At 44.8% G+C, this 27156-nt stretch overlaps 2 protein-coding genes across 3 annotated transcripts in view; both read left to right on the top strand.

Moving 5' to 3' along the window:
• gry (trafficking protein particle complex subunit 11 gry) overlaps nt 1-27156 on the top strand; it is a 158247-nt gene that overhangs the window by 108353 nt on the left and 22738 nt on the right. For both annotated transcript variants that reach the window (XR_010567779.2, XM_065445339.2), the window contains exons 22-26: nt 7772-7866; nt 15852-15911; nt 17836-17961; nt 19084-19191; nt 23777-23828. Coding sequence is in view for 1 of the 2 variants with exons in the window: in XM_065445339.2 (XP_065301411.2) it covers nt 7772-7866; nt 15852-15911; nt 17836-17961; nt 19084-19191; nt 23777-23828 (441 nt within the window). In the remaining variant the exon portion in view is untranslated. The remainder of the gene's footprint in view (nt 1-7771; nt 7867-15851; nt 15912-17835; nt 17962-19083; nt 19192-23776; nt 23829-27156) is intronic.
• Nucleotides 1644-4377, top strand: LOC139046689 (uncharacterized). Its single transcript, XM_070533578.1, has 9 exons — nt 1644-1694; nt 1781-1837; nt 1971-2024; nt 2111-2164; nt 2239-2295; nt 2386-2472; nt 2547-2594; nt 2655-3399; nt 3497-4377. The coding sequence occupies exons 3-9, from the start codon at nt 1983-1985 to the stop codon at nt 3712-3714; spliced, it is 1251 nt and encodes a 416-aa protein (XP_070389679.1). The 5' UTR covers nt 1644-1694; nt 1781-1837; nt 1971-1982; the 3' UTR covers nt 3715-4377.

Here is a 27156-nt window from a genome sequence, read left to right as displayed (position 1 = left end):
CGGGCGAATATGTTTGCCCCATGCTGGACACCAACGCCTGATCGTTCGCGCGTACGGTCAATCAAACGGTGGCGCGCTCGAGCGAGGCCTCGCGAGACGGCTTCGCAGAAGCATGGATCGGCGCATGCGCGGAACGTCCACGCTGCTTGGCGATCCTGAGTCAGAGAGGAAGAGCCTTCTCCTTTCCGCGCCCAACTTGTGCAGCAAACAATACTGAATTGACGTGCCTGAAATAATGGACTGAAAATTGTGTGCTTAAAAGTGCAGAGGAAGCCAAAACCCATAAAATCTGGTATAGAGGTTCGAGAGTGAAATTTTTCGAGGACACACAAGATTGTTCTTAGTGTCCTTTCAATATTTAAGACATATACACGATTTTACGGAGAGAGCGGGGATACTCTCGAACCAGGAGCACTGCGTTCGATTCGCCGTTTCCGTTTCCGGTAACCCAGAGTGGCCCTCTTGCATTGGGCTGTTAAATTTGCTCGACAGAAGCTGACGCGTGCCTGTTTCAATGTGTTTTCTCCTTTTTGCGTGCGCTGGTTAACAGTAGAAATGCCTTTCACCGCGCCTACGTCGTCCGGTCAGCACTGTGTAGTGGTGGGTTGTGGCAACAACCAACGAAAACGAAAGAATATCGCGGATAGCTTGTGCGAAAAACACGCTGTGAAGAAGGAGCAATGTGGTTGCGATATGTTTCTGTTGCACCGCTTCCCCGCGAACGTCGACTTGGGTCGTCAGTGGACTTCTCTGATAAACAGGAAAGACTTCGTGCCAAACAGAAATTCACGTGTGTGTTCTGCGCATTTCGTTGATGGAAAACGCACGGAACTAAACCCGCTGCCGATGCTGAACTTGGGTTACCAGCGAAAGGTAAGTGAACACTTGTTCATCGCTACCTGACCCGTTCTAAAGCACCGCATTTCGTATTAGTGCCTTAGACATTGGGCCTTTACAGCTCTAGTGAAAAAGCTTTGAAGTCATGTACCGTAGCTTGTAGCTATTTCTGCCCCTCGATTTCTGCCGAACCTGAATATGAAACGTGCCGCAGTTTCATGCTCGATAGTGGTGCTGCGAAATGTTACAATTGAGCTAGGCTTCATGCTATCGGTGCGGACATATCTAACTGGTGAGACGTTAACTTTTTACATCTTCGTCGCTTCGCTTGTCAGAATTGTCAGAATTTGTCAGAATTTGGACATACCAGTGAATTGAACTATGGAAAATAGCCAGTGTGTGTCGTTATAAGAACAATGTAGCCAATTAGTCACGAGAAAGATTTAAGTATGCTGCGTACCACACTAGGGGAACATATTTCGTTTGTTAAACAAGCTTGTCTTTGAGAACAAGAACTTAGCTAGTTGATGTTTTGCCTACAAATAACTTCACTTACTTGAAATGCCCCAACTAGGTCTTTCCTGCGCTGTGAAGTGTTCATAACTATGTAGGCCAGCGGAAGTTCTGTCAATGCAACAGGTTTAAAGCTATTGATGTGTTTTTACAGGTCACTTATGATGCACAAGCTTTCACATTCACCTCTCTTTTGGACAGTTTGGAATATGTGAGTAGGCATTCACTGTCTTGACATACTATCACTGAGAATATGTGCTCACTGTTATGTGTCCTACCCATACCAGGTTGGAGATAGTGCCAAGACAATTCTAGACAGCACTTGTGCATGTCAGGAAACAGAAGTAAGCAATCATGCCAACAGCTTAAGCTTACAGGTACACCAGACACGATAAAACCATGCCAACTGTTGCTATCATTCTCTCAACAGGAGACTTCCCACAGTGAGCCTGCAGTGTTCACTGATGCATTTGAAAGTGAACCAGCTGTAAGTGACCTCCTGCACCACTTACTGGCATAAGTGCTGTTCAATTCTTTACACATTATGAAAGAGTAAGCAGTCGTGCAAATTCTTCTGCCTCCTTATATTGTCATATTTAAAGATAACTCAACTTCAACAGGCTGCAGCACACATGGAAACCACATCATTCAACAATGTTTTGGGGAATGAAGATGTAAGTGCTCACACAGCCAGTCTAGGCTTCTGAACACGGTGCCTGTTTAAGAAGTACACACATTCACATGGTTTCTCCTTTCATAGGCTCAGTGCAATGAAGATACGTTTCCCAGCTCTGGCACAGTTTGTGAACCAGATGTGAGTGGTCAGGACAATTTAGGCTTTTTCATATGCTGCTTCAAGTGGAACTGAGCTGCCAATTTCTTCTGCAGGTTTCCCTTCACATTGGAAATTCACTAGTCAGATGTACATTGGATAAGGCACCAGATGTGAGTGTACAGGCACTGTCCTCTCCACATGATCATGTCTACTTCCTGTGTGACACTGCAGTGATGATTGCTGCTGTGCTTTGTTTACAGGCTTTCACTTATGGTGTAGCTACTCCAGACAGCAGTGTTGCAGAAAATGAAGTTTGTGGGAGCTTAATATCAGATCACGAAGTTGACGTAAGTATGCACACAGATTATTTGAGTTGCCAGATGACGTGTTTAAGTTTCTCACAAAACTCTCATTTTGTCAGATTCACGTAAGCAAAACCGAGGACATCATGACAAGGAAAAATACAAAGGTAATATTTTGTAATGTTAACGTGTTCTACATTATGACATGCCTTTCCGCTTTCTTGTAGGTGATGAAAGATAGCTCCACACAATGGGAACTGCCACCAGCTGACCATTCCTACACCAGCACAAGACTTTCTATGACCATGAGAACTATTTCCTATCGAACACTGACCAGTGATGACATTCTTTTTTACACTGGCATTTCTGTGGCTGCATTTGACAAGCTCGTGTCAGCACTGAAGACTCAAGACAAGACAATTCGCAAGCTCTTGACCATCGAAGACCAGCTGTTATTGACACTCATGAGGCTTAGACTTAACCTCCTTTGTGGAGATTTAGCAAGACGGTTCGAGGTCTCTGTAGCTTATGTTTCTAGAACATTTTCGAGAGTGCTGGACGACCTGGTGAAGATCATGCAAGAAGTTGTTGTGTGGCTTCCCCGCTCAAGGTTGCGGGCAAGCATGCCCGAGAGTTTCAGAAACAGCGAGTACAGTCATACAACATGCATATTCGACTGCACTGAAGCACTAATGCAAAGGCCACGGAAACTGATGGCCAGATCCCAAAGTTACAGCCAATACAAGGGTGCAAACACGATGAAATTTCTTACCGTCATAGCACCAAATGGATTTATAATGTTTGTGTCAGATGTGTATGGAGGCAGGGCATCAGACAAATACATTGTAAAGACATGTGGAGTAGAAGAGTACCTCCTTCCAGGTAATGAGATAATGGCAGACCGTGGTTTCAAGCTTGACCCTTATCTTGAGGCTCAAGGGATTAAAATGAACAGGCCTGCATTTACAAAAGGTAGGTGTCCACAATAGTATTTTCATAACCTCCATAAACTTAAGAGCTACACAGTAATTACATGTACATGACTGCCTCTTCATCTTTTTTTTCTCAGGAAAGGATCAGCTACCTGAAAGTGAAGTCACCGAAACTAGGCGCATCGCATCGCTACGAATTCATGTTGAGCGGGCAATCAACCGAATCAAGACATACAGAATTTTCAAGCAAGTACTGCCCATCAAGTCAAGAAAGTATGCCAGCAAAATTGTCCTTGTTTGTGCAGGACTCTGTAACCTTAAACGCCCGCTCATCAACGAACAGACAAAAGCATAAATGTCCCGTGTGTACTTCAATTTAGCCTTAAGCACTCTGAGAAGCGAGTAGGGTAAACTTCACTAATGCCGTTTTAAAGCGAAAGCTTTATTGGCCTGGACTTGCAATCAAGATTAACCAAGGCTAACCATGCTATGCCTTAGCTTTTGCTACGTATATACTGGCATAGCCGAGCTAAGCCACTGCCAATTTTTTTGTAACCTCACTGGTTTCGTACCTGTGAAGCTTATGGAAGTGATTTGAAGCCAAGGTGTTAAAACGTGGTTGAATGTTTTTTTATTCATTCAACATACTTGGATGGCTCCAATGAAGCAGACATTATGAACAAATAAAATTTCACTTGCTCATCACAAATTGCAAATCTCGTCATACTTTTTGCACATAGCCAGCTTTTTCTTATAATGTAGGTCCTCAAGGTGAGGCAGGAGATGCAAAAAGTAGAATGTTTTGAGCCTCTTCAAGTTCTGTTCAATGTACCGTGTGTCAATAGGCACATTTACAATGACATCACTTTCAGCCGACCACACATAAAAATAGCAGGTGCTTTTGCCACAGCAAAACATGGTAAACTGCACTTGGTCATAGTAACCATTTTTGCCACCTGGACAAAGCACAGGTTCCCCATTCACAAGCTTAACATCATATTTTCCCTTTTCAATTAATACCGTGCAATCTGAAACTGTGGGACACTTGATCTCAACTAGAGCATCATCAGCACAGATGCCATCAGGGCTTGCAGACAGCCAAGGATGTGTACTGCTCACTACCATGCCCGACTGCGCTACAGCCAAACCAGTCTTCCTCGTAAATGCTACTCTTGCAATGGCTTCATACTTCAGCCCATGCTTTGTGGCAGCATTACCGGTAAAGCCTGAATTTGAAAGCGCAGAAACAGCTTTCGAAGGATCAGTGCTTTCCCTTTTAGGAACCCGCTTCACATTTGATGCAGTTATGCGAAGGCGCCTGGCCATGCGCCATAGCGGGCACCCCTGTTCCCTAGTGGCAAATTCAAGGGAAGCCCGTCCTTCATTCGAAAGCATAACAAACTTTTGATAAAATACTCTGCAAGGGTCGCAGCCTTTTGGGAGTTCCGAAGGGTCTGCATGTGAGTGGCGAGGCTGGCTTGGCAGATCAGTAGCACGTGGGTCCCAAGCAGCCGCATTCAATGTACTATGAAGCAAGGTACCTGCAAGATATAAAGCAATTACACACAATTCACACTGCACTGCCGGCTAACACCACTTGTATATATAATGATGTGCAATAACCAAACATGATATCTACTGTATTTGACAGGCACCAACACCTATCGCAATCTGCATTACCATTATGTTAAATAAATGGCAACAAATAACCCGTCAGTCTCCTAACGTATGCGTGTCGATGCCAAAAAACATACTGATGCCATACAGTGGCAAAAAAAAATGTAGGGTTTCAAAGGAACAACCGCCGCTGTAATTTTAAGGCATTTCACTTAACACAACTGCACTCATTTCATGTTGGAAGAAATGTGCCCTCACCAGGAATGTTGAAGAGATCTGAAAATGGTTTCCTCCCAATGTGGTTCATCAGCTCTACATCATTTCCGAAGTGATGAAACTTTCGTGTGGGTTTTGGGGCCTTGTTTTCGGAGTCCACAGTTCGTTTTTGCAGCTTAAAGTCCATATCTTCAAGCAGGACAGGTTCCACATTCCTCTTTGTTCCCCTGTTCCACTGAGCTGTTCGGTCAGTACATGATGTGCCGGTCATTCCCGAGGCCACAGCCATATCGACTTTCCACAGTATTGCACCAACATGGCTGCAAACCCTTGCTTTCCCAGCCATACACGAGCAACCAGCAGTGATCACCTGTCCGGTGTGCCTTACGCAAGCCCATGCTGTCCAAGGCTTTTGATTTATGGCCTGCGATGGTCGAACATCCGCCTTGAGGTACACTAAGTCTGCGTTAACATTGTGACAAAGCACCTGGCCCACCCAGCCACTCTGTACAAAATTGTAGGAGTCTAGGCTTTTGTTTGCCTCAGCTTCTTTGAGGTCACACGCCTTGCTCTTGATGAGGTAGCACACAATGTGGGCACTAGACACACTTGGCCATGCCTTGACATCGTCCACCCAGCTGTTGACAAACATTGGGTGCACGTAAGTCACTCCATCTGAAAAATAGGTGACATCAATCAGTGAGTGAATATGCAGGCTAAAACTAGAACGCTGTAAGAATAACTAATCAAGCTTCCTTGCGCACAATATTTACATATACTGCAGCAACAAATACAATGATTAAAAATTATATTCTGAGGGTTTACGTGCCAAAACCACGATTTAATTGCAAGGCACGCAGTAGAGAACGACTCAGGATTAATTTTGACCACTTGGGTTTGTTTAACGTGCACCCGATGCACAGTACACGGGCATTTCAGCATTTCACCCCCATCGAAATGCGGCTGCCGCGGCCGAGAATTGATCCAGCGTCCCCGGGCTTAGTAGCGCAACGCCATGGCGCAACGCGCTACGCCACCAGGGTGGGTTATCAAATACAATGGGAACATGCGATGGAAGAATACAGATCATCGATCTCATATGTGTTAAACTGCGAGATAACCCGCCGTGGTTGCTCAGTGGCTATGGTGTTAGGCTGCTGAGCATGAGGTCGCGGGTTCGAATCCCGGCCACGGCGGCCGCATTTCCATGGGGGCGGAATGCGAAAACACCCGTGTACTTAGATTTAGGTGCACGTTAAAGAACCCCGGGTGGTCGAAATTTCCGGAGTCCTCCACTACGGCGTGCCTCATAATCAGAATAATCAGAGTGGTTTTGGCACGTAAAACCCCATAATTTAATTTAAAAAAAACTGTGAGATGCACTTGGAGGCGACATTGTCATGCCCGTGGCTCAGACTGCAACGTCCCTACATTCCCTTCATTAAAACATTAAATGCTGTTTGTAGTGGGGTACTCCAGATTACTTTGACCAGCTCGGCTCCTTTAGTGTGAACACAACGCACGGCAGTGGACGCTGCGGCCGGCCTTAAGTCCAACAGCGCAACACCATAGCCACTGCGCTACCGCGGAGTGCTCGTTTTTCTGAGACGGTAGATATCGCTTCGTTCCCACATCGTTTCCATTTATTACGCGAGATGAGGCTTCGTAGCACGCCAGCGATGCGGGCGGATTATCAGGACTGATAGACGGCTTTCCGCGATCGCAGATCAGTACAAACTGCGTCGTTCCGCACATGTCTGAGTGGAAAGCACTTGCGACAGAGAGCGAAGATTTCGGTAGGACACCGCCGCGAAGCGATCCTAAGCAGCTTGGTTACAGACCAGTCATGCGATAAGATATTGTTCATAGCAGGATAGCGAGCGATGGGAAGATGCGGTGTCCGCGCCGCCACAAACGTGCGAGCTGACAGCTGCTGCTAACACTCCCGTTCAAAGTATAACTCACAGACGCACCTGTATGTAATTGCTGGCTGCGCGATCACGGACACAGCGAACGATGAAAGACAGCATGCATTGTTTATTCTACGCGAAATTGACGCGCAAAACATTGCGAGTTGAGCGCACACACTCACCGATGTCTATCGTATCCCCAGCCGACAATGTGATGGGCCCGCTGGCTCCTGGTTGCGTGCTTCTGTTCGTTGTGGCCACTGTGGCCATTTGCTAGCAGCGATGAAGACTTCGCCAGCAGAAAGATGCGTGTGTAACGCGCTAACAAAAATTCCGCAGGAATTCACAGACACAAACGTCGGCACACCTCATACGAACACGTTGCCAAAAGGCACTGCCGGCGCAGTTAACAGCCCAGCATGGCGCGGCAATGACGCTTCCGGTGAAAGCCGACAGGTGGCGCTAGTATGATGCATATGGCGGCGCCCAGCTGCCTTAGGTAAAATAGTCTATATATAAAATGGGTGTTCAAAAAAGACATTTTAGTTGTGGTGTAGTGTCATGGATCTGTATTGGCTACCACTCTTAAGGTGGCATAAGCTATTAAACTTTGTCTGCTCAAGTTGCTGTTGTCGCCATCCAAGAAACAAAATCCTTCCTGTGCTGCAGCCCACTTCACGTGTGAGCCAACACCCGTTGTACCCAAGCAGCCAGCCAGCAAGATTCGAGGTTTTCACATTGACAACATTCCTGCAGGAGGTCGGGTGAGTTACACAGCCTGCTACCCACCCAGGGGAGGGCACCGCCATGGTGCTGGGGGCAAGCATGCAGCATGCTTGAGATAGCAGGCTGTTGCATTTAGGCACATCTTGGTCTGGAGCCAAGTATCCAATAGGCTGGCCCAATTACTGTCTGCTGTTGATAGAGCAGTGGCGGTTGTCATCAGGACTGCAAACTGTCTTCTGGGTTTTGTACCTCTTCTATAGATGTAATGGTCTAACCTTTACACAAGGCCATAAGGTATACAAAAGCCAAATAAGATGAGCCTAAGTTGGCACACTTTTCTTTGTACAACCGATGTAAAAAGTTTGCAGAATGCGGAATTTGATAAGCTGAGTGCTTTCGCACTCTGAGCATACAACTTTGTATACAGATTTCCAACCTGTACGAGCTTATGTGAACAACATGGGCTCGTACTGCTTTACTGTCTATGATCACAAACTGCTCAGAAACTTGATGTTTTCTTTGATCCTGCAGTCCATAAATTTAGACACACCAATGTTACTTTTATAAGCAAATAATGCATAACCAAGTTAGGTAATGTGTCACTATATTTCGTTTGGCTTGTGTGCTTAGTTTCGTACATACAGTGGAACATCGATAAATGGAAACTGCTTAAACGAAACTGCCTCTTAAATGGAATGCCATCCTCATGGTTGGTTGATTTTGTATTCATGCAATTGTGTTCAGCTTTGTCTCTCAGTAAATGGAACTCCTGATAAACGGAACCAATTTCCCTGGTCCCTTGAGGTTCCACTTAAAGAGAGTCAACTGTACATTGTTTTTTTGTGACTGGATATGTGGTGGTGTCCAATTGCAATCTTAAGTTGTTACTCTATATTCTGGTGTACTGGTCACATTGTTTTACTAAATATTTGTTGGTGCATCTTATACAATGGTGCAACTTAGTATATGTGCATAATACCGTGCATGCTCGCATGACCTATATGTGCTTTCTTTCTTTTTTGCCAAGTACAAGAAACTGTGCACTGCAGCATTCTGGAAAAAAAAAAAGAACAAATCTTCTATCAACAGTGGAGTGACCATTGGTACACATGTGAGCTCTTAAGGCTCGTAGCACAGCGACATTCGTAGAGTAGCAGCAGTGAAGGCTGCTACTGCTACGTGATATAGTTTCCTCCGAGATTTGAGGTCACGCTATGCTTTGCTGTTATACTTGAGCTTTTATAAAGAAAAGGCTCACGAAACTTGCGCTATAAAATGGTGCCACAATATTTTACTGTTGCATTGCGGTGCCCGAGGTATACCCATTACAAAAGTTGCAGTTTCACCTGAAAGGTGAAGTATAGATTGTGATAACAAATTAGTAGACAGTTATACAAAGTAAGGATAGCAGTTTTCTCAGCTGCATAAACTCGCAGACTCGTAGACCTTACGAAATAAGTCAACAAGCGCGGTGTCACGTGCGCACAGGCAAACACAAACACATCTCACTCAGTGAGCGTGGACACCCGCTGTCAAAGTGCTAGCATGAGCAAAAGCGGCAGCAGCAACGAGTCAATTGCTAAGCAGTGAGAACACAACGCACCTACACTGCGCTCATTGCAGACTGCTTTCAAGGCCTGTGCTCAGCCGCATCATACGCAGCCATCACCAGTGCCTTGCACGCTGTAAAAGACAGCGTGCTTCCTCTCTCCACCTTTTTCCCTCGCCCACTTTCACTCGCACCTACAGCATGCAGTGCTCTGCCATGGGGTTATTGCACTTGGACTTTATACGGAGCATCACACTGACGCCGACAGCGACAGCAGTGGAAACTGCCCTGCAGTATCCATATAATTGCTCTCGCAATAAAAAGCACCACTTGGTTTTCATCATCGTCACTTGCCCTCATGAAAAGTCTCAGTACTTCCGGCTTTCTTCCTTCATTCCACTTTTTGCAAGCGCATAGTCAAGTTGTTTCAGGCATGTTGGGAGCTTTCGCATGTTTGTCCCAAGCACGCTAAACTGCAGAGACAATGCCAACGATTTGCCTACAACGTCGCATAGAAGTTATCCAGTTATCGAAAGGCTGGCGACAATTATCCAGCAATACCGCACGCTGAAGTGGCAGAAGTTTTTGATAGTGCATTGGAGGACGAGCCCTTCTATGGCTTCAAGTAGGGTGCAATAAATATTGGTCTGCTGTGCCTAAGAGCGGTGTTGATTGAAGATTTCTTTCTGCTAGGATTTACAGCTTATAAAAATTTTGTTTAGGAAAATATTGTCACGTGGTAGTGACGGTGAATAACACAGTAGCAATACTGTGACGACAAAACTAACTTTTATTGGGCGAACCTGTGCCCTCAAAACAGGCTACACTTATAGCACAACGATAGCGGCGAACACGCTCGGCGATCGTCGAAAATCTGATCAGTGGTTCAAGCGCGTCGGCTTTTATAGAGCAGTCGTCGAATGTTCCAGATTAATCGTTCGGACCCGTGTGCCTTCCACAAAGTTCTACACCATTCGCGTTACGCGATGAAATCAGATAACACAAGGTTCGGCGACAACAGACAGCCGGGTAGAAGCATCGATAACTTTCCAGAAACATCGGATACATTCAGGCGCGTCCCTCGCTGTGCGATTACAGTTGTCAAGCGGCGAAACGTGGTCGCCCGATAAAGATACGTACACGTGTCAATATTGTGCTTGTGATTCTGTGAGATTCCGAAACTATGTGGTCAGAACCGTTTAGAAATCATTCTATACTGAGTTACAGATCGTATTAGCAATACACATCTATCGCAGATTTATGAGGGAAGTTTTTAGGCATGCAAAATTTTTGAAATTGGCTGCAGTAATTTCCAAAGGGCGCTGCCCAGGCGTGCCTACTTAGATGCCCCTCTTTTGTGGTAGATGCGAGTGCATCTTGCAAGTTATTATTTTTATTATTATTTTAAATGTGAGTCGTGTTATGGGCTCCGTGTCGCAGAAAATCTGCTTTCGTAGTCTTCTGATTTGTTCGTGAGCGAAAGTTTTCGCGTACATATACGTATATGTATACGACAGTGCAGCTTATCCATTCTCGACGGCTTGTCCTTTGACTCAGCACAATATGGAAGTACCCTGTATCTCATCCTTTTTCAGGTGAGGGAAGCGACCAGTTCCACCATTATTTTGCCCCCCTTCTCGTTTTAAGTGCTGTCACAGGTTGTCGAAGCACCTGGTTTACCTAGCTGAGTTTACGGCCGCCTACGTATGTAAGATTCCGGAACTACGAGGTCAGAACCATTTAGAAATCATTCTATATTGGGTTACCTATCGTTATCAGCAAAACACATCTATTGCGGATAAATCAAGGAAGTTTTTAGGCATGTCAGATTTAGGAAATTGACTGAAACTCTCTGTCATAAGACAGCCTCACAGCCTGCAGGGTTATCTGACTGAGCTAGCTTGTATGCTCGGTAGTCTTAGTCAGAAGTTCAAATCCTCGAGGGTATTTTTTTTTAACAGTTTTAACAGTTCCACATATTCTATCTTATCTCTTGAGTTGGACACTTTCATTCTTTGTCATTTCTTTATTATGTCCTTTGTTACTTGGGAGAGCTTGCCTGCTGGTTGCCTTGGTGCCTTGCCTCCCACTCCAGTTGCTGCCTCTGAAGCCAGTCTAGTAACGGTTTCATTCATTACCTCTATATCATTTTCATCTCTCTGTTCTAGGGCTGCATATTTGTTGATAAGTACCAGCCTGAATTTGTCTGCTTTTACCCTTACTGCCTCCAGGTTGACCTGTTTCTTTATGACCAATTTTACTCTTTCTCTCTTCAAATTGCGGTGAATCCTATCCCTCACTAATCTATGATCACTGCACTTTACTCTACCTATCACTTCTACATCCTGCACTATACTCAGATCAGCAGAAAGCATGAAATCAATTTCATTTCTTGTTTCACCATTAGGGCTTTTCCAGGTCCACTTTCGGTTGCTACGCTTTCTCAAAAAGGTATCCATTATTCTCAGCTTCTTTGATTCTGTGAATTCTACCAGCACCTCTCTTCTAGCATTTCTGGAATCGACGGTGTAGTTGCCAATTGCCTGTTCACCCGCCTGCTTTTCCCCCACTTTTGCATTGAAGTCACCCATTACTACTGCATACCAAGTTTCCACTTTTCTCATCACTAATTCAACATCTTCATAAAACTGATCTACTTCCTCATCATTGTGACTGGACGTTGGAGTGTAGGCTTGTACTACCTTTAATCTATACCTCTTATTAAGTTTGATTACGACTACTGCTACCCTCTCATTAGTGCTGTAGAATTCGTTAATGCTACCCACTATGTCCTTATGGATTAAGAATCCTACTCCGTATTGCTTCTTATCAGGGAGACCTCTATAGCAGAGGATATGGCTGTTATTTAGCAACGTATAAGCCTCACCATTTCTAATCTCACTAAGGTTGACGATATCCCAAATAATGTCTGATAGTTCCTTAAACAGTCTTGCTAAGCTAGCCTCACTTGACAGAGTTTGGGCAATAAAGGTTGACAGGGTCAGTTTTCATTGGCGGCCTGTCGAGACCCAGAGATTCTTACCACCCTCTCCTGCGTTACAGGTCTGACCACCACCTTGGTCAGGTGCTCTGCAGCTGCTGGGGGACTGAGGGCCATGGTTTAGTTGTTGGAGTCATTTGGGAGGGGGGTAATATTTAAAGTAAAAGCTCATTCATTTGAATTTCTTGAGGACGCTCACTGAATTTGAATTAAACTAAATTGAGGCCATGGTTTAGTTGGAGTCATTTGGGAGGGGGTAATATTTAAAATAAAAAGCTCATTCATTTGCATTTCACGAGGACGCTCACTGAATTTGAATTCAACTAAATTCCAACTAATGAAAGTGATAAGCTGAAGGCTTCATATGATGATGAAAGGAGTGGGAGCACCTCTGGAATCATCATCTTTAATTTACTAAAGAAATCCGTGATCATTTTTAGACTTTTTGCTCTGAAAATGATCACTGTAAGCTTATCTTCGAGAGCTCGAAGGTGTCAGAAAGGAGCTTTCTCATCCTCTTCAAGACTGAAGAACAGCCATGGGTGATTCAGTTCTTGCATCACCTGTGACAACAAAGGCCGCTCCTGTGCTTCATATGCCTCATCTGCATCATTCTTGTCATCTTCCACTGCGTGGTCATCACTGACTGGTTGGGCGATGGTGTTATCCTCTATGAAGGCACGGCAGACCATGGTGCAGCTGTTGATGTCGTCTGCGTGGTCTAGTTCAAGCTGTTGTACAGACCTGGTCTGTCCATGAATGGTATTTCGGGCAACATGCTTGCGCATTGTTGCACTTTGTCAATATGTGTACATGAACAAGATCTGTACATGAACAGGAATGTGATTGTTCTTGTCAGGTCCACTAGCCTCCGCTATTTGCCATGCGACCAACAGTTACATGCACACAGTATAGGTCTGGTTGCCGCGACAGAAACATCCCACAACACGCGCAATGGAGATCTGACATTGTAAAGATGCTAAGAAATAGTGCAGCCTATCTGCTTTGCCCGGGGTTTGTGAATGGCAAATTGTCTGGTTGCCCAACTGGCCACATCAGCTGCATGCTCCACTGTTGACGTTAATGCATCTAGCCATTTGCAAAAATAAACATAAGAGCATGGCAGCCATGACATGATTCCGGCTCCCTAAATTTTTTCTGATGTCTGCAGTCTACAAAAATTGTAGCCTTTGAGGTCTGAGGGAGCTATCGCTGGGGCGTATACCAACTACGATGGTGATAAGCGCATCGCGCCACCTGCTGCTGAGCTGGGAAAGGGATCACCAGTGCGAGCCAAGAGCAGGCAACGGCAGCGGGCAGTTTGAATTCTCCGTGGCAGACCTGATTGGCATGCAAATTAACAAACTTTTAGAGGGCAGCTCCTAGGTGCTTGTTCGTGCAGCGAGCGTCAGCATCCTCGGCACAACGAAGGATGAAAGAGCAAATGCGGATCGCAGTTTGGGATGAAAGATAGCGATGCCGAATAGAGTGTGAGGAGGAGGAGGGTATGGCAAAGGCATGAGAAGAAAAGTGTAGTACTGCGCGATACAGGCTTTGCGGCGACGATGGCTACAAGATGGCACCAGAGTAGCATTTGTCGTCTGTTCACTGATGGCGCCACCAATACCCTATATGGAAACAAAGCGCTGCATGAGCGGAGGTCTATCTGCGGCGGCTGCTGTGAATCGCGCCCACGCGTCACCCACACGCTGCCTCTCCCTATCTTCCCATTATCCAGGCAGTTGCACCACACTTCGCTCCATTTGCAATGTGCCACATGGGACCGATTGTCTGCGCCAGTCAATGTATTGCAGAATGAAAACACGTATAGAGCTGTGCTCAAATTTCGCATTTAGGAGTATCGCAATCGTCGGTGAATTTTTTTAGTACAAGGAGTACTATGAAGCTTGGCCAGGCTGTGCCAGTTTGAGTTATTCATAGTTTTGAATTAATGAGGTGTCAATTAACAAACCTTTACTGTAAATTAATCCCTGCTGTGTAGTAACTACACTAGCAACATAATTTAATGAAAGAAGTTTGTATCTATTGTGTTTTTCTAGGCGTCAGTATCTGCCTTATTATGCATCTCACCTCACTAAATGATGAACCTCTTAAATCTCTTACCCACCGTGGTTGCTCAGTGGCTATGGTGTTATTCTGCTGAGCATGAGGTCGCGGGATTGAATCCCGGCCACGGCGGCCGCATTTCGATGGGGGCGAAAGGCAAAAACACCCGTGTACTTAGATTTAGGTGCACGTTAAAGAACCCCAGGGGGTCGAAATTTCCGGAGTCCTCTACTACAGCGTGCCTCATAATCATAATGTGCTTTTGGTACGTAAAACCCCATAATTTAATTTTTTTTTCTTGTATCTCTTGATTTTTCTTTAGAAAAAGTACTAGGTTCTGTGCGGCATTACCCATTTGTCAGGCCTTGTATGGCAGCCTGGCCTCATTGCGAAAAGCTGGCGTCTTGCATTAAATGAGGTCACGTATGCAAAAACTTCCTTTGCGAGTGCATGTTCACATTCCATTTCTTTATTTGCCTGTGTTTTGCCATGCGTCATAATGTGGGAATGAAATTATTGTTAGCATGGAGGCTAGTTTCATGCAGATACTGCAACAGCGACTTATAAAATGGTTTGTCCAGGAGCCATCACCGAGTCACCTGCCATCTTTCATTGCATTTATTGACGGCTAGCACTCGATTACGTATACCGCAACCACAGTCCACATAACAGAAGAGCTCTTGGAAACATCTTGCATCACTCTTCTGAGTTGCTGAGTTATTGGGAGGTCATCGGGAAGCAGGTGCTTGGCCACGGGAACTGAATTAATGAAGAGGAATGCTGACATCTTAACAGCATCACCAAATGAATGCAGCATCATAAGAAAGTCGCAAAACTTTTGCATAAGCATTACAACTGTTTTGATGCCATACATCATTGCAGGTTTTGATGCCATTGTAGCACGAGAAGAGAAAACCAGTGGTCTATTATTGCGGTAGAGGGACGGGTAGTGTGATCGAGGAGGACAAAGGATTCGGAGGGCATGATGAGACAAGGTAACGCAGGACAGGGTCAATTGGCAATTACAGAGAAAGCCCTTTTGTGTTGCAGTGGACGTAAAATAGGTTGATGATGAATGCTAGTGAGTCACTGCACTGCAGTCATGCTGGCTCTTTACAGTACACGCTGGCGGGGAGATCACTGGTTGTCTTAGCAACACCACAATGTGTCACATGCTTCATGGCAAACACAAAGATCAAAAGCATGCATCACTCATACTAGAATGGCAGCGTGATCATGCAAGAGCAAATAGACAGCATATGACAGTTGGTTTCATGCTGTCATAGTCAATGCATTTCTGTTTGGGAATGTGATAGCCACTGTACTGCAACATAGTGGTACGTGAGCCTGTGCTCTAGGTGTTTGCTCTGTGTCCTAATGCACTCGTGCTCTTTTTGCCCCAACAGAAAAAGCAGACTGTCCTGCTGAGGAACTCGGAAGTTGGCACACGGAGGGTTTTTGTCAAGGTGAGATGGTCACAGTAGCCTCACAACAAGTTACGTTGTTAACCCTTTCAGTGTTTGGTTTTTTGGAGGTGACGGAACCCCCAGCAGACGGTTTTTCGCAGATATTATAAAATGAACATGACCTATTTCTGGTTGTGCAGAAAAGAAAAAAAAACAAAACAATGAAAAACAGCACAAATAATAGCAAATGCTTTTTTGGTATGGTCCTCACATTTTTATCTGACAAAAGGAATGTCAAGCGGAATATTGCGGGACAGAAATGTGGAAATGTACTGGTACGTCAGTGAACCTGGAAGAGTTAAAAGCTTTTCATAAGGTGAGCTCCTTCAAAAAAACTTACTGCCTGGTTTAAAATCATTTGAGGTCTTTGGATAAGAATGTTGCTGCAAGAGCAGTAAAGTTTAACACTGCCATTAGTGAATCTTAAGATATGCGAATAATCCCTTCAGAGGAGCGAAACATTTGGTGGAGTTCACTCTAGAGAAAAGGTTTGCAGCTTTTAGGATTTAAATTTGCCCAGCAGCAGTAATTGTAATCAGTCTTGTGCATTCCCTCTATTTAGTGATCTGGACCGGGGAATTTCCTGTCAGGAAGGCAATGACATGCTGAGACATGCACGGTGTCCCTGGCAGGAAAGCACCGGGTGCACAGAGTTGCAAGTAAATTTGATGGCGATTATACTCTTGACTCACAAGTTTTTCTCCCAAAAGGGTGTACAGTTTTTAAAATCTACACTTGATAGGACTTTGCATTTTATTGAACTCAAGTATGTGGATTTCAAGTGATTTACAAGATAATCTGATAAATCTATATTTTCATATACATTAATGTTCTGGTTCAGTTTGTTATTTTATTTTATTTTTTTATGCATACTGCAACCCCAAGAGGGTTATCGCAGGAGTGGGGTACAAAACCAAAGGTGCCGCACACACAGCAAAAGGGGAACACAAATCAAAGGTACAAGGCAAACAGCAAATCACTGGTGCAAGAAATATGTTTAAAAAAGTGGTCTCAATACATGCGTATATGTATATAAACATAGTATATAATACATGGTCCTAGGAATCATGGGTATGCCCTAGGAATATCCTTAACAAAATTATCAAGTGTAAATTTTCGTTTGTTAGGGGGAAGCTGGTTCCACATTTCAATGGAACTGGGAAAAAAAAACTATTTGAATTTATCAGTCCGGGCACACAGGGGTGTTATATTTAGAGGGTGAAAATTCGATGTGTTAGACGCTTTAGCAAACTCAATGTATTCCAAAGATGAGCAACATTCAGAGTTAACAGTGGTGTAAAACAGTTTAAGGCTTTCTATATGACGCCGCTCTACTAGCGAAGAGAAGTTCAAGGAGGGAAAGTTAGAAGAGGGGGAGAAGTCCTTGTCGTAATGTCGGTATATAAATTGAATTGCTTTGTTTTTTGGACGGATTCGAGTTTTTTTATGTCGGATTTTAGATATGGATTCAAAATGGCACACCCATAATCCAAGATGGGCAGCACTAGGGTTTTATAAGTGAGCAATTTAGTTTTTACAGGGGCTGAGCGCAGAGAACGCTTTAGATTAGAACAGGTTGCTTCAATATGTTCGGACCAGTTAGATGTCTTCACAACAAAATGCATGAACTTATCACTGTATGGGCACAAAGTAATTGTGCCCTCTACAGTGCTTGCTGATGCTTTGAGCAGTGTTGATAATTTTTAATTGCTTGTACAGTGTGGACCGTTGTTTGAGGGTCCTGAGCTAGCACGCTCATTATCCTGGCTCATGGGATAACATTTGGGCACAGAGGGACATACTGCTTTCGCACAAAGAAACCTCGAAGAGAAGGGCTGCCAGCAGGAAGCTGGAAGGGCCAAATCTGCACGCACTGTCTTAAGCAGGCAGGCAAGTGTCACAAACGGCTGCCTTGTCAGCGCAGGTTGAGTACAAGACCGAGGTGGAGGTGGACAGTCGTGTGCTGTGCTGCAGCTGCTGCCGCGAGATCTTCCTCGACCTGGAGTGCATCGAGCCACTGAGCTTCTCTGCTAGGCTGCTCAACCTCAAGGTGTGCCTAAGGCAGTTGAAAATTGTCTTTATTTTTACCATATGGGGAAAGCATGGAACACTGCAGACTAAAAGCTACAAAACTGTAGCTTGAGCATACTTAAGGCATAATGTAAGTAAATACTACCACATGTCAGAGAAACAAAATATGCAGCCAACAGCCAAAGTAAATCCATGCTATGACACATTCATATAAAATTACCATCCAATTAGCAGTCACATATTTGAACATTCAGTTATATAGGTTTGAAATGTTTGAACACATGAAAACAGTATCAGAAAATCGAAGATTTGCTGCACATAAAATTGAAATAATAAAAACACATCCCACGTGCACAACCTGCACAAATAGGAAGGTCTGTTTGCAGAGTAGTATTGCTTAAACTCTCATTTGCAGGTTTGCACTACTGACACCTTGGGCAGGCTCCTCTTTGCCATAATCCTTTAAGGGCAGTTCAAATATTGCAAAGGCTTGCAAAAATAGAAGACTTGCTTTATTGTACATATGTAACTTTTCTAACTTGCATTTTGCAATAAAGAAATGTGTAAGTACCTATTACATCTCACATAAATGTAGAAGAAAGCTTTGGTTCAACGGCAGCGCTGTTGCAGGACAGAACCTTAGGGCAGTTTTCAAGGTCAAGTTTAGCACGCACTACAATAGAAAGGAGTGCATCAGGCCATTGCGCACTGATGGCAAGAAATTTTCCTTGCACCATCAGGTAGCATCACGGAAAAGCACAGAGCAGTTGACGAGCTCACATTGTCTTCAGTATAAGCATTTAAACCTCTTTTAGATGGGCTGAGCATGTCTTCTGTACACGAAGTGTCAGGAGGACACCATTATATCAGCTTGGGGTAATTAGGTAATTAGGTAAGTTATGTGTCTCCAAAGGTTCAGACTCGCACTCGTGACTTGCATACTTTCAGTGTGCATTAAGTACAATGCAAGCGGGCAAACCATGCGAGTGAGCCATTATGCGTTACATAATGCAGTGTCTAGTGCAACGCATATTTGCAGTATTCTCAATGCCTAATGCAATGCATGAGGCATTTCATTAGGCATTAAGAAGGCTGAAAATATAGAATCATTTCCTTGTCCTTTGTTTCCATGTGGTGCCAGTTTGAGCCCGTGGAGGTGGTGCGAGCGGAGGAGCAATTCGTGGTGCAGGTGGACATGGAGTCATGCTGCCCACTGCCCCTGGAGCTCATCTCAGGTGCAGTCAAGCTGGTGAGCACACTTTGCAAAAGTGTATGTATGGCTGCACAACTTGGTGGCCTAATGTGTTGTCTTCAAGCAGTAATCCATCAGTGCAGCAAAGCTGCTTTCTCTCTAGAGAGAGCAAATGATAAATGAAAGGCAGGAAGGTTGGCAGGACTGAGTTTGGTTGGCTTCAGTAGCATTCCTAAGAGAGAGTGACATACATGTAGGGCCAAATTATTTACATACAGAGAGGTCTAGCCTTTTATTTCTTTCCTTATTATTATTATTATTATTATTATTATTATTATTATTATTATTATTATTATTATGTATTATTATTATTATTTGTAATGTTTTATTGGCAGCTCCCTGCTTCTGAGGTTGTTCAAGTGCAATTATGTATTTCTGTGTGTATTTGGCTTTGATGTTGTCCCATGCTTTTAATGTGGAATAGTGAAACTCCAAAACCTCAACTTCTTTTTTTTGTTTGTTTCTTGTTGAAAGGGAAGCATTTAGGCCCGGATTCTGAAACGCTCCTTTCCTAACTAAGGGTGCCTCACACGCTGTGAGGCGACCTGGCGTCAATTCTGGAACGTACCTTACTAAGGGGCACTAAGTTAGGGCCTCCTTGGTGCTTCCCCGCGCTTAGGGAGCCGGCATGCTACCTTCATGCGTTCTAACCGTGCTCCTCTACCTGAACGTATGCTTCTCCGCATGACTTTGCACGCGGTACGCTCGGCTAGGGTAGGTGCCGTGCGCAGCCAAGGCCGCGGTAGCCAGCCGCCGTGTACTGACGCCCAGTTTGGTTACGCGGACCGCGTTTTGTGCCATATCTTTTTTTTCACTGTGATCTTGTGGAAAGCGAGCGGCGAGAATGACGGCCTTGCAATGTTTATCCGAAGACGATAGCTTCGAAAGCTATGCACGGTTTCTTCGACGAGCAAATGAACTTCTTTACGGGACTGTGTACAAGCCTCCACCTTTGACTCGAGCCCGGCGCCTGACTGACAGGCAGAATCCACTGGAATACTACGACGAAGTTTTCTTGCTTTCAATCACATTGCTGTACCTTTGTAGAAGTTCCGTGAACAAGTCTTTTTCTTCCTCCGTAAAATATGCTTTGCCCGGCATGGCAAATACACATACACACACACACGAAAGAAAACGCACGCAAAGAAAGAAAAAAAGCGACGCCTGACCAAACGAACTCAGATGCTGCCATAGTTGCTAGACTGAGATTGCTTTCTTGCCACGCGCATCATTTTCGAACCATTTTTACGTTATTAACCAAAGAAATGTAATTTATGCCCCAGTATAAAAGTAGAAATGCAATTTTAACAGTCCCGGCACTTTGTCTCGGCAACTCATTACAAATATTTCACATTTTTTGTGGGTAATCTCGAAACCAGAAGCCTCTAACGTTACACTTCCTTTGGCGAGGCGCTCCTTCCGCAGGGAAGGCGAAAGGAAGCTTTTAGAATTTGCGGTGGCCTTCCGAGGGCGCCTAACGTTTAGGTAGCATGGATGGCTCCTTGCGGAAGGTAAGGAAACGGTCTAAGGTTAGGAGGATTTCAGAATCCGGCCCTTATTCTTGAGGTGTGTGAATACTCGAACATTAAATTTAGAATCAAATAGTGGTGATGTCCGAATAATTCGATTTTCGAAATATCGGTACCTTTGATGAATGACTCGGCTGTGGTTGATGCCTTGACAGGCACAACTTTCCACGGCGTGCAATCTCTATGGGTGCAAGGTTCGACCAGGTCAATGATACCGATTAAAACAATTAACGCTACTCGAACAGAGGGAATAACAAAAGCAGCGCCTATGGCAAGCACAGAGGCACTTGTGAAGATCAGCCTGATTAGCCACTGGAAGACACACTGATCGCATTTATACGTAAGTTCAGTGTACTTGCACACAGATTCGAGCACACAGACCAACTTGGCATGTCTGCCCACGGTAGTTGCCGGCTGGTCATCCGCAGACCCGAACGCTGCTTCAGCGGCTGTCAACCTAACCTATATGCGTGATTTAACGACCGATCACTGATGAGACATCTGTAGGAACATAATAGCAACAAGCTTTCTGTGGCAGTTTGCAGTCGATTATCACATCGGCTGGCGGCGAACTTTCATCACGGCCACACCATTGGCCACGCTGTCCAGTTCACTGGGCCTAACCGGAGCTATGTCATTACCGAAACAGATCTTGTCACAGCGGTTAGTTCTAATCACAGTGGGTAGCCACAGAAAGCCGACAAACTGCCTCCTCAGTGAAAGTGAGTGCATGGGATGACTGTTGCATGTTCACGGCCACCATCTTTGCAAAATACGATACGGTGACTCCCCGTTCCGAATGCCATTTGTAAGCGTGCAAGTCTTTTTTCATAGTTTCCAGCGACTCATCAAAACGCTAGCTTAGGATTTATATTGCAGACTCGAAAATATCATGGGACAGCACCCTGACCCCCGGCTGCAGATGCATTTACACATATGGCATATGAACATGGACGAAAAGAAATGACAAAATTATGGAACAACCTATCTCACAATGACTGTCGATGGTAATGCAAATAGCAGTCAAGCAATGTAGCGATAGACTGTAATGCTGAAGTCCCATTTATTTAACACGTGTAGTGGCAATTCTGAGAATTCCGCTGCTTCAGCTATATACAGGATACCTGGATATCATCCCACTTTGCTAATGCCCCTGTTATGCCACTCACTTGCCCAGGTCACCCGTGAGCATGGAGGCATGATGACGACTGTATGACGCTGCCGCAGTGACGGTGGAATGAGGAAGAAGGAATTTTATCGATATAACGACAAAGTCCTATACCGACGATGGCGTGATGACAATGACATGTCGATTCTTAAATTATGACAATGGTAAAATGAAAACAATGTGATGACAATGACATGAGGACAGTTAGATGACAGCGATGGTGTGGTGACATATGTATGATAACAACCAGATGTAGAAGTGAGAATGGCGACAATCGCACGTCCAAGACAGCGTGGTGATGACGGTATGACAACGGATGCAGAATAGCATCTGTGTGACGACAACGCAATGGCAACGGCATAGTCACAATTTAATGACGACAACATGCAAAAGGATGGATGGTCAGGCAAGTTGTTACGGTAACATATTACAGTGAAGCCTCGTTAAACCGTAGCTGGCCGGAGCTTGGAAAAAGTATGTACGAAACGGTAGTACTGCTTAACCAAAATAGGATGAGATCGCCCACTTACCTGTCAAAAACGGAAGAGAGAGTGTGATGAAAGGGGAAAAAACATGCTGTATTTATTTACTTCACGCGACAAAAGTGTCATTTTCGTTTGATGCCGCGGCAGCCTAGCAGCGACTTACTTACTGAAGCTGCGAGCCAGCTTTTCAATCAGCCCCCTCTTCTTGGCAAGCACTCGCATTGCAGATTCCTCGTTAGTGTTGCATATTCTCCGTGCGCGGGTGCAGCAGCATTGCAGAAGTTGCGGGGCACCTTTTCATTGTGGGGTGCTGTTCTCACCGCGACGATTGCATTCGTGAGGCTGACGTAACGCGCAGCTTCTGCCACTGTCGGGCCTGAATCAGCCGTGCTGTCACTTTCTGTGTCGTCCTCATCACTGTCGCTAGTCAACACTTCGGCAACGACACAGGCATCGATGGTAAAAAGTCTAACCTTGTAGCCGACATCTCTTCGCGGTTGCAGCAGTGCTGCCGAGCAACTTCTTCGCATTCCAAATGCCACACACCGTAGTCAGCAGCAGATCCCTGTCGTGTGCCAGCGCCGACTTCTTAGTGTTGCGTTCAATAACACGAACATGGCACGAACAATGTCTAATTTCTCTTCTATGCTGAGCACCCGCCGTCTTTTTTATCCAAGCTTTGGCATGATGTGAGTCCTTGGTTTCACGATGCCACAATGCTCTCTGGCACGGCGCTGAAATGGTGTTGATGTTGATGTGGCTTCACGCACAAATGCACAGGGGGCTTGGAGGCCGTTGTTCCGAACTCTGAGGCTTGTTGTTCTGCCGGGCTACCCAATGGAGACGACGCACCGCCGTGTTTGCACGACGAAAAAGGGAAATGCTACGTTTTAACCGATGCGTATGCAATAACCTTGCATGGTTTATGCGGATACAAAACACATTATGTTCAATAGCCGCTGAGTCGGGGATTTCACTTTGCTACTTTTAAAACGAAACTACTGTTTAAGCGGGTACGGTTTAACGAGGTTTTACTGTATCTTCTATTTGAATGCATGGTACCTTCTCGCAACGAATCTAGTACCCTCTCACTTCACTTCTTTATTTTTTTTTCGTTGTTACAACTGTGCCCATTCTAGCTCTGTGATACCTTTTTGTAATCAGACAGATAAAGAGGGCACAGGTAGCCACCTTGCCACCAAACTTTGGGAATGCTGTCAGGATAAGCATGAAGCTTTGTAGTGCCTAAGGAGTTGGGCCAAGTGTCGTGGCAATGCCAGATTGGCGCTGATTTTCCACAGGGTTTGTCATTCGCCTGCGTTATGCAGCATTGCTGCTTTGGCACCTGCCTGCTGCCTTGTGATGTCAATGGCAAAAGAGGTTGTGAACTTGTCTTGCAGAGTCCTCATGTGAACACGGTGGACAAGGAGTTCCAGTCGCTCATTGAAGGAGGTGCGTGCTCTTGATATAGGTGCATGGCCAAGTGTCCAAGCTGCCATGGTTTGGCCATTACTGCTGCAGCACTCTGCAGCTATGCTGTTCCATTGTAAAGTAGAAGGCCTTGGCTTTTATTCCCAGCTGCAATGTGCAAATATTCTATATTTTCAAATGCTTGATGGAATATTAAGCTGTTCTATATTTGATTTGGCTCAAATTTTGGAATTTAATGTTTTCAATGCATTCGAAACAAACATAAATTTAAAAATCCATAAAATTGGCAGTTTCTGTTTTGGTCAGCAAGTTTCAATGCCATAAAGTGGCTCATAGCCAAGACAAACCAAAGACGAGAATTCGTTTACAGTTGCTGACTGACTTGTGCACCTGCTCAATTCTAATAGCGATTTCGTGGCACCGCCGCCTTCTTTCTTGAACCAGTACCTAACGGCGACCAAAGTTCCAGACGCCAAAAGTTGTCTGGCTTAATTTCTCTGGGCATCATACATGCACACAATGTCGTTAAAAATGTCAGCAGTGAAGAAAGCTCGCACCATTCAGATTGTCGCCCATACGCTCACTTTCTTGTGTGAAAAGGTTTCTCAGCCTCGCGAGAGCCGTACGGCCTGTACAGCTGCGGAGAGTTAATATCTGTTGCCCCGGCACAAAACTGTAATTTAGTAAAGCAATGAAGGGGGCTAGTTGGTGAACGTTCATGGTTATGTTGCGCTCAGTTTTACACAGACGATATTAAGGAAGGACAGGACGTGGACGGACTTGCGCTACGTCCGTCCACGTCCTGTCCTTCCTTAATATCGTCTGTGTAAAACTGAGCGCAACATAACCATGAACAAAACTGTAACCTTGGTCGCTGACACTAGGCAAAGCAGTTCTGGTAAAGCATAAAAGCTGAGACAAGTGCGGCAGTGGGTAGCAAACTGTTGTGATAAGTTTGGAACTCATCTGTGACCAGGCCTGAGATCATGTGCACGGGGTAGACCGAGAGGCAGTGAGCATGCCTAGCTACCTAGTTCGTCTGCATGCTTAGTGAACGGAATAGGTTAATCTTGTGTGTAGCCAGAAAGGCCAGAGGAAATAGTGTAACGCAGCGTAAACTGTTGGCGTCGGCATTTAACCCTTTGGGGGTCGATTTTTTTCGCCATATGCGACCGCCCAGGGTCGATTTTTTTTATTGCAGATTCCAATTCTTCTTAGGGACTTATTTCGAAAAAAAATTATCGTAATTTTTCTAGGGTGACCATAAAGTGAGAAAAAAATCTTTTGTGTTGGTATATATGCACTCTTTATTCATAAATAACAACAATAAAAAAGGAAATAAACTTATCAGAATTAAAAATTTTATGCATATCTATGCACATAGTTCAAGGCTTTGAAAATGCACAGACAAGAATATTTCGCAAGCCTTACATGTTCCTGCTCTTACACTAATATGCACATCCATAGCGTAATCGAACTGCATAGGTGCGCGCACTCAAGAAAACTGTTTGGTTGTGTGCCCATCAAAAAAAGCAACACGTGTGACAAACTTCCGCTAATCTTCATCTTATTGCCAACCAGCTAAGGCAATTAGTTTTCACCAGTCTTAAAAAAAAGAAAAGAAACGGAAACGCATGCACAACGGCATCCTTCCTATGCGCACCCCTGTGAGCACTAAACGAGCGACAAACAAGTGGTCGCCCTTTGTGCGATTAGGAACGAGATAGCCATCAGTTTCACAAGCGCTAAAAGCTGAAACCACCAGCGAAACAAAATCTCCTAACGGCCGCCAGCACGCGCGTGCACCAATGTGTGAGCGGTAGTATATAGACACGCGGGAGCAAACTAGCGCTAAGACAAACCATGCAACGAAAACCGAGAGAGGGAGTCGTGCGAAAAAAATTCCCTGTATCCCCACATAGTGGCAGCACATGACAGAAAAGAAAAAGTTATGAAATTGGCGCGCTTTTTAAATGTACAGACGGCCCGTAAATATACGGCATCTACCGTCAAAGGGTCAAGGTCACGCTTTTTAAAGATGTGCCATCAGCTACATTGCAATGGGCTAATGCAAAATGTTGCTGCGGCCTCGACGATCACGGTGCATCAAGTAGACTGAAAAACAACACTGAACAAAAGCCTGTAAATGAAATTTTTGTGCTATTAGGTTGCAAAAAATTATTCAACTTGTATTATTTCATGAATATAACTGAACAACAGTACTTTGAAACTGCAGTATTCCAATGGTGAAACTGTTTTATTCTTCGCAAGTAAAAAAAACTATTTATCTTTTTTTAGATTTGGCGACATGCGACACCTGTGTCAACCTTTTATGCAAATCCTGCTTTTCAAATGATTTGCTTTGAAATTATTTTACTCTTATTACTATTTGCCTTGACTTTGCTTCAAACCATAAGATTGATATTTGCACAAGCCCACCATCTTCCAATGGGGACAGAATGCACAAACACCTTTGTAATTAGAAGCAGGGGGATGTTAAAGAAGCTAGCTGTTCAAAGTTAACCTAGTTAAACTGGGGGCCCTTTACTGCGGCATCTCTAATAACATATCTAGCTTTTTCTTTATGACATTGGGTCTCATCAATTATGCCATCGAGTTGCATGAATACACTCGAACCTCATTACAACGAAGTTGAGGTGGGAGCTGAAATTACTTCGTTAAATCCGTTCCTTCATTATATCCATTGTTGCCAGTTACTGGAGTATATGCCCAATGGGGTGCACAATTGTAAACACGTAAGAAGACAGCCTTGCGGTACGCGGAGCCGCTAACTACACGGCCACACATACAATGAAATTTAAATAAAACAAAAAAAAATTGTCGGCGTGTCATGCAACGTGTAAGCACCTGACACGAGAGCCCTTGGATAGCTGCCTTCTTTCCTATTGTGATGTTCCTTTCACTTCGCTTGTCAGGGTCAAGCAGCACGTGGCACACAACACAGTGCTCCTCTGTGTGATCGAAGAGGTAAACGAATTTCGCCATGCCAGCTTGATTCGGTCGGCTCGTAGCCTCCGAGATTGCACCGATGCCAGTGCAATCTCGGAGTCCATACCCAGCCGCTAGCCTGCATGGTGCATGCTGCAGAGAGGGGGAGAAGTGAATGCACGGCCTGGGCATGACCCCCAAGATTGAGCCGGGGTGGTCTCTGAGGCCAGCCCAACTGCGGCTGCCTGCATGGTGCGCAGTAGAGATACAGAGAAGTGAATGCACTAATGTTTTTCACTGCTGCACATAGCCGAGCAGCATGGCACGACTCGTGCAGGCTTGCACGTTACCCTCTAAATTGTGCCATGGAGATCTCGGAGGTCGAACCAAGCTGCGCCTG

The sequence above is a fragment of the Dermacentor albipictus genome, chromosome 2 (assembly GCF_038994185.2).
Source record: "Dermacentor albipictus isolate Rhodes 1998 colony chromosome 2, USDA_Dalb.pri_finalv2, whole genome shotgun sequence".
In the NCBI taxonomy this organism is placed as follows: domain Eukaryota; kingdom Metazoa; phylum Arthropoda; class Arachnida; order Ixodida; family Ixodidae; genus Dermacentor; species Dermacentor albipictus.
Note: the sequence above shows the minus strand (reverse complement) of the source record. Positions and strands in the feature narration are given on the sequence as shown.